General features: G+C 53.8%; 1 protein-coding gene across 3 annotated transcripts in view; it reads left to right on the forward strand.

The window, feature by feature from the left end:
• Positions 1-7,174, forward strand: part of HUNK (hormonally up-regulated Neu-associated kinase) — a 106,688-nt gene extending 99,514 nt beyond the window's left edge. For all 3 annotated transcript variants that reach the window (XM_049104530.1, XM_025449758.3, XM_025449759.3), the window contains exons 10-11: positions 2,694-2,874; positions 3,877-7,174. In XM_049104530.1, coding sequence (XP_048960487.1) covers positions 2,694-2,874; positions 3,877-4,535 — 840 coding nt within the window. In that variant the 3' untranslated portion in view covers positions 4,536-7,174. The remainder of the gene's footprint in view (positions 1-2,693; positions 2,875-3,876) is intronic.
• Positions 7,175-7,541: the final 367 nt, after the last annotated feature.

Genomic DNA, 7,541 nt, shown 5'->3' on the forward strand with positions numbered 1-7,541 from the left:
CTGTTGACCCATCCACACGGACTGATCCAGCAGTTCTCCTCGGCCTGGATCTGTTGGGTGGTGAATTCTTGGTATCCCCCTAAGAAACGGGTCACCGTGAAATCACTCATTCTTTTGGGCTGGAGAAGGACGTTCTGCCAACAAAGGGGGCTTTGGGAGAAAACACCAGGGTGCAGGATTCTAGAATTAAGTTCTGCAAGGTGGCCCTAGCAGGTGTCCTCATTCCATTCCTCCCATCCTTCTACCGCTACAGTGGCTTTCTGTTTGATGCCAAATATCCCTTTGTCAGTTACCAGGAGAGATTTCTAGAGCCATCCTTGGGCTCTTTCTACAGAAAATTCATGCCTGGCACACCTCTCAGTGCTACTGCACTCTAGTTAGGTGGCAATACTGACCCCCAGAAACTTGCTTCGGGATCCTTTGGCTTTTGAGAACCTAGAGAGTTGAGGAGGAGCCAAGATGAAGCCGTGAAGCCAGGCATTCCCCTAAAGAGTAGGGATCACAGAACACCCCAAAGGAAGCAGATCTCATCATTCTAGAAAACAGTCCTGAAAAGGAGGGAACTGCGATTTTGTCTTTTCTTCCAAAGACCGTTTTTTACAGTGTTTCATAGAAGTGCATTCGATTGTCTTTGTGCTGTTTAAAGTATAAACAGTAGAACTCGTGACTTTTCTCATAAAAACGGAGGGAGAAAGAACAGCACGAGAGGAGGAGATTTTTGCCAGACTTTTCAGGACGAGGTTGGCACATGCCCTCTGATGCTTGGGGCACGGGGAGTGTGAACGCTCACTCCCGTTGGCCTTAGGGGAGCAAAGTTAGGCTGTTGGCATCTTCAGGGAAACAGGGAGAAGGAAATAGTGGAAGATCGTGGCCTTGACCGAGATGGGCTGGAGCAGACGTCCCGGTCCCCCTCCTTAGCGTCCTGCATAATGACCTGGAGTGCAGGCCTCCTCTTGGGATCCCCGATGCCGACCTGGAGCCCTGGGGCCACAGCCTGGTCCCTGTCCCCCGCCAGCCCCAGTGTGGCTGCCTTGCTCTTGCCCGGCCCTGCCCCAGGCTTCCAGAAGGTGTGCGGAGGCAAGGGTGGAGAACACCCACTTTGTGGGAATCTGCGTTTTCACCCAGCTCCTGGGTGAATTATTTAACCGCTCCTGGCTGTTCCCTGGTCTTGTGAGAGAAGATGCCAGGTCTTGTTTTGTCGTGGGCCATGCTCTCAGGAGTAACCCCCGGCACCCCAAGTCCCCCCCCCAAAAATCTCTGAGGACGCAGGGGAAGGAGTTTGCAGAGCTGTTTCTCCTTTCTTCCCCCTTAGCCCTCCACTGGGAACAGACTTGCAGCCCTAAGGAGCTGCGGCCCTCACGGTGACCACCCCCTGCCCTGGCCTGGCACCCCCACTTGCAATTCTTCCCTGCCATCTTCTCCCACCCGCCAGCTGGGTGTAATGAACCCCAATCCATAAAAGCTTTGAAAATCCTCATTGGAAAGGGCTGTTAGAGCACCAGCAGAGGCTTCCTTAAGAAGCTTTTCAAGAGCATCAATGAAAAATGGATGAGCTCTCTTGAATTGCAAATGTTCTTAACATTTAAGGCAAACCTGTGAAACTGTCTTTTTTTTTCCCCCTCACTGGTGGTGGGGTCAGGAATTCAGTCACCTCTGTGAAACAGTAAACATCAAACACTCTTTAGGGCTAGAGAAGGAACGTCTGAGCTGAAGCACCCTTCCCAGAAGCTCGAACTTCATTCTCATTCAGTTTGGTTTTCACTGGCTTTTTTTTTTTTTTTTTTCTGACATTTCAGTAACTATTTATTAAGCCTTCTCTTTGTGCCTGGCTTTATGCCAGAGGCTGTGGGGTTGAAACTACATAAAACAGTAAAATTCACTCCTGTCAAAGGGATTATAATACAGTTCAGTAAAAGCAAGACTTAGAGCAAAAATGGCCAAGTCGTGCCACTTTTAAGCGTATTGGCGAGGGCTCGCGTGACCAAGGATGCAGAAGGGTCAGAAACACCCAGGATGGCTCAGGGCCCTCTGGGCTTGCTGTCTACCTCCTTGGCTTGACTGAACGCACAGGAGTAGACGTGAAGATGGAAGTGGTTCCATTTCATTTGCAAAGTTGCCTTTGCGAAACCACTGCTGTGGGCAAAATCTTAGGCCTCTGCTTTAAAGATTTTTTTTTTAATTTATTCATGAGAGACAGAGAGAGGCAAAAACATAGGCAGAGGGAGAAGCAGGCTCCCTCTGGGGAGCCCGGTGCTGGACTCCATCCCAGGACTCTGGGATCACACCCTGAGCCGAAGGCAAACACTCAATTGCTGAGCCACCCAGGCGCCCCAGGTCCCTGCTTTAAATAAGACCATAGATTTCTAGAAGTCCGCATGCACTTTGCCTTTGTTCCTTCAGCTTGTTCTGGACCAGTTGACCTCCTAGGGGTGAGCTCGCCCTTGCTGGAGCACCTGGGAACAGTGCCGTGCAGGGAGCTGGGGATGATGGAAGCCTGCCTGTGGCCCAGGGAGAGGGAGGTGCGTCCCTGGAGCATCCACCGGGCCTTAGCTGTCCTGTTGTTTGACACGCAGTTGAGAACAGAGATTTGAGAGGCTGGGCTTTCTCAGATCTACTTGGACGACTCTTCAAAGGGGAGCCACATTGTGTATTTTTGCGTGTGTCTGAGTACGTATGTTTACTTTGACTTGAAGGATGAAAAGCCCAAAGAACAAGAGAAAAGAGGAGATTTGCTTCATCGGCCGTTTTCCAAGAAGTTGGACAAGAACCTGCCCTCACACAAACAGCCCTCTCCCTCTCTCATCACACAAATTCAGAACACCAAAGCTCTGCTGAAGGACCGGAAGGCCCCCAAGTCTGGCTTCCCCGACAAAGGTGGGTCAGAAACACCCAGGATGGCTCAGGGCCCTCTGGGCTTGCTGTCTACCTCCTTGGCTTGACTGAATGCACAGGAGTAGACATGAAGATGGAAGTGGTTGCATTTCATTTGCAAAGTTGCCTTGGCTACCATCTAGGCCGCTGGTGTTGGGCTGCTCAGTCACTGTGTGTCCTTGGGTGGCTGTCTGGGCCCCTGGGGCACACACGATTCCTGTGCCCGTGGGAAAGCTGTGAGCATGCCCAAGGGAACCCAAGGACAGTCAAGGTCCAGACGGTGTGCTATCAGCCAGCTGGGCAAGCGGGGTTTGGGAAAGCAGAGGCAGGGCGCACTATATTGTGGGAGCAGAGACAGGGTATGTGGTATTGTGGGAGCAGAGATTGGGGCACAGATTATTTCAGGGATAGAGATTAGGATGCAGGAGTAGAGACCGGGGTGCATAGTATTATGGAACAAGGGGCAGGTGTTGAGTTTTTTTTTTTTTTTTTAAGGTTTTATTTACTTAAAAAAAAAAAAGGTTTTATTTACTTATTCATGAGAGACACAGAGGCAGAGATACAGGTATAGGGAGAAGTAGGCTCCCCGCAGGGAGCCTGATGCAAGACTCGATCCCAGGACCCCCGGATCACAACCTGCACCAAAGGCAGATGCTCAACCACTGAGCCACCCAGGCTCCCCTGTCCCTCTTTTATTCAAAGACTCATTGGCAGGGTCCAGAATTTTAAGCAACCAAAGGAGAACAGGTGTTAAGGTGGCGCCATGGGCAGGTTAGAACTTGGGAGGCCTCTTGTCACTGGCCTCAGGGGCTTGCTGTCCCCTCTGTCCTAGAGGGAGCATGTGGTTCCCTGTGGAGGCCTCCGGACGTGGGGTGCTTTGCTTCGTGGTGTCCTCTGGCCTCCCCAGCAAAGGTCCCTCTGGGTCAGGAGGCCACAGCGGCCAGGGGAGGGCCGTTCACACTGTTTCTGTGGCTTTCACGATTTTCTTTGCTTTCTCGGACGCAGATGCCTTCGGCTGCCGCAATATTTTCCGCAAAGCCTCAGATTCCAATTGTGTGGCTTCGTCTTCCATGGAGTTCATCCCCGTCCCACCCCCCAGGACCCCCAGGATTGTCAAGAGACCAGAGCCCCCCGTGCAGGGCCCTGGGGGTGCTGGCGTCCCGCCCAAGGAAGACCCCCTGGTGCTGGATATGGTGCGCTCCTTCGAGTCCGTGGATCGCGAGGACCACACTGAACCGCCGTCCCCGTCTCATCACTACAGGATCCTAGGCTCGCCGGGGGGCCTGGCCCGTGGGAATCCCGGGGAGCGGACGCTCTCCCCGGCCCTGCTGCCTGGAAGCCTGTCCCCTCTGCAGACCCCTCTGCATCCCACTCTGGTCTCCTTTGCTCATGAGGAGAAGAACAGCCCCCCAAAGGAGGAGGGCATGTGTCCCCCACCTCCAGCTCCCAGCAGCGGCGGCACGCAGCCCCTGGGGAGCCCGAATTGCGTGAAAAGCCGGGGCCGGTTCCCCATGATGGGCATCGGACAGATGTTGCGGAAGCGACAGCAGAGCCTGCAGCCCCCCGCAGACCGGCCCCTGGAGGCCAGCATGCCCCCGCTGCAGCCCATGGCCCCCGTGAGCCTCTCCTTCGACGTGCCCGACGGGGTCAAAGGCCAGTGCTAACCTGGGCCACTGGCAGGATTCTGGGGATTTCGGAAGAAAGCGATGACCAGAGTTCCACGCACGATTTGGGGTGTGAAGATCGGAAGGCCTCGTGGGAGCCTCCTTTGAGGTCTCCTCCCCTCCTGCCGTGCCCTGTCCCGACTGTGAACAGCTGAAACCCGCAGACCCAAAGCCTGCACAACCCGGCCTTGCGCAGGGACCCCGGAGATGCTGCGCTTTCCCAGGAGGGCTGGCTACAGGTGCAGTCTCAATCGTTCATGTCCTCCATCCGCCTGCCTCCCCCTGCCCGGGGCCCGCTGCTGGGTGGAAACCGTGCATCAGCCCCTGGGCTCCTCACATCACGGCCTGTTGCAAGATCTTTCCTCACTTTTTGCTCTGTGTGTGCCTCTCAGGACTGTGGCTTCTCAGCAGTCGGCCAGTCACACGGTGGCTCCTCCTGCAGGCCACGCAACCTTTCCTCTCGCAGGGGTGAATCCCTGCAGGCCCGAGGAGCCAGTGACTCAACTGCCAGGGCTCAGGCACGTCAGAGGAGGACAGGCCGCAGCCTCCGCCAGCGGCACCAGCCCCTCTGCGCAGGCAGGGGCAGCCGGGCAGACACGGAGCCAGACCACGGGCAGCCCAATGAAAGGAAAAGGCCAAAGGGGACATGCGTTTGCCATCTTCTTATTTTGGTTGAAACTTGCTAAGCGTTGAGTTATCTTTTCCAAAGATGATTTTTTCCCCCTTTATGTGATGTCAGAGCGAAGTAGCATAATTTAGAAACCCCTGGATGGGGAGATGAGAAGCGATCCTACCAAACTCCTGTTTTTTCGAGAAGATAGGCATGGAGGGCCTCAGACCCCCCCCACCCCCCCACCCCCGTGATGTTTTCAGTGGCTGGCGGCCTGCCGTGGGCGCTGGCCCCTGCGTTTCTCCCGCCCTATCAACGCAGCCTCATCCTTCTGGAAGGCATGGGACATGCTTACAGTTGGTTCTTTAGGAAGAGAGAAAATGCCAAGGTTGGATGTGGGTGCATTCGGAAGGCACCGTTCATTACCTCTGCCCAGCGCAGTTTTCACGCTGCCAAGGAAACAAGTGTGGTTTAGCGCTGAACTAGTTTGCTATAAGCTGCGAGCAGCCTCGCTGGGCGGCGAGCACATTCGGATGCGGCACCGCGGCTTCTCGGAGGAAGGCAGCGTCCCTCCAACGTGCTCTGAGTCCACGTTCTGTTTTCACACCTTTTGCCAAGGCTCGAACCAAAGATGCGTCTCCGGTTCTGTGTCTGCGCCATCCCGTGTGCACATTTTGCAGATCCCAGTGTTGTGTGACCGTGGCTAGCAAGGGGCCTGCTGGGGCCGTCTCCGCGTGGGGCCTGGGCCCTGGCGCTGGGCGGGGGCCGCTCAGTCAGGAGCAAAATTGGAACAAAAAGATCACAGCAGCATGGGTTAGAGAGCGGTTAGCTCAGGAGACAGGTCACTCAGCGGCTTGGGGTCTTCAGCTCCTTGACGAGTGCAGGCATGAGCAGAACCCACAGCTGTGATCACCCCCAGGCGAGGCCTCCGCCCCCTGATTCCGAAACAGGCCGTGGCCGTGGGGAGTGGCAAAGCCTGCCTTCATTTCCACTGGCAGCCCACCCGGGCCAGAGAGCCGTGGGGTGGTTCTTCATCTTGTCTCATTTCGCAATGTTGACCTCCGTCGGCCCCACACGTTTCTGACTGAGCAAGGAAACGGTGGATACTTGGCTGACCCTGGAAGCCACCCAGAGGCCCAGTCCTGGCTGACCCTTGACGAGACCCGGAGCTGCTGCTTCCCCCTTATTGGGGTCATCCCGGCTCTGGGGCCTGTTGGGAAGGAGTCAGGCTCCAGGTTGTCGGTGTTCCTCCTTTGTGTGGCTCCAGACCGGGTTCCAGAACTTTCCATCGAAAATGGAGCTTGCTAAGCAGAAAGAAGAAACGCCTCTGAAAAAAACCTCTCCAAGTGACGTGAAGCGTGTGGTTTTGGATCAGTGAAGGAACCTTTTTTGAACATGGTTGCTAGCTGCAGGTGTCCCGCTCTGCAGGTTTGCAGGCTGTGTCCTTGTGCCTTGTGAACATCTATCCCTTTATGTCTCTTTCTTGTATTGTACCTTCCTTGAGAACATGAGTGTCTTCCTGTATCGCGGATTAGCTCATCGGGCATGTTTTCTGTTCCTCGATTCCAGCTGTCATACGACTAACCGTGTCACCATCGGTAACTTGAACTGTGAACTCAGGTTTATTCCAGACCCAGTGAGAGGTGAGGGGGGAGTGAGGAAAGGGGAGGGTCAACTGTAGTTTTTTGTATGTGAGCACCTGACAAATCTATGAAACCGAGTGAAAGAAGAAATGTTAAATTCTTTATTATTTTATTATATTTATATGGGAAACTTGACCGTCCCTTTGGTAAGTACAGAGTATGTTGTCTGTTTGACCTGTGACTGTCTCTCATTAGCCTGTGCCCATGACCTCAGTCAGCCTGTAGTTACGGACGGAAATGACTGACCTGTCACCGTGTAAAGTCCAGGAGGAAAAGTCGACTGTAATTGTGCGATTTGGTCATAAGTAAGGACTGTATTTATGTCACCATTATTAAATTTATGTACTTTTGTAATGACTGTGAAATACACTTTTCCCTCTCTCTGACTGCTTCGTTTATTTGCATCGGATAAATCTTAATCCACTGAGTGCTTTGCAGTAGTTGGGCTGCCCTCTAGGTAAAGTCCTTGGCCCCACCGCTGACCGGATACAAGTGGGAATTGGGGCACAGGACATTTGAGGGCATCATCTGGTCCTGTATCACCGCTTCATTTTACTTGCAGCAGGTGTACGATCTACAGAATTCTTACCTGACCAACGTACAGCAACCGGCGGTTCAAGACAAATGAGCATTTTTTTCTCCTTTAGCGGGTTCAGGATCTTTCTTGGAGGCTCTGAAAATGGCACATGAAGAATGACAGTCTGTGAACATTGCCTCTAGCTTTTGTCCTTGCATTAAGGATGGGTGAGGGAT

This window comes from Canis lupus, chromosome 31 (assembly GCF_003254725.2).
Source record: "Canis lupus dingo isolate Sandy chromosome 31, ASM325472v2, whole genome shotgun sequence".
Lineage (NCBI taxonomy): Eukaryota > Metazoa > Chordata > Mammalia > Carnivora > Canidae > Canis > Canis lupus.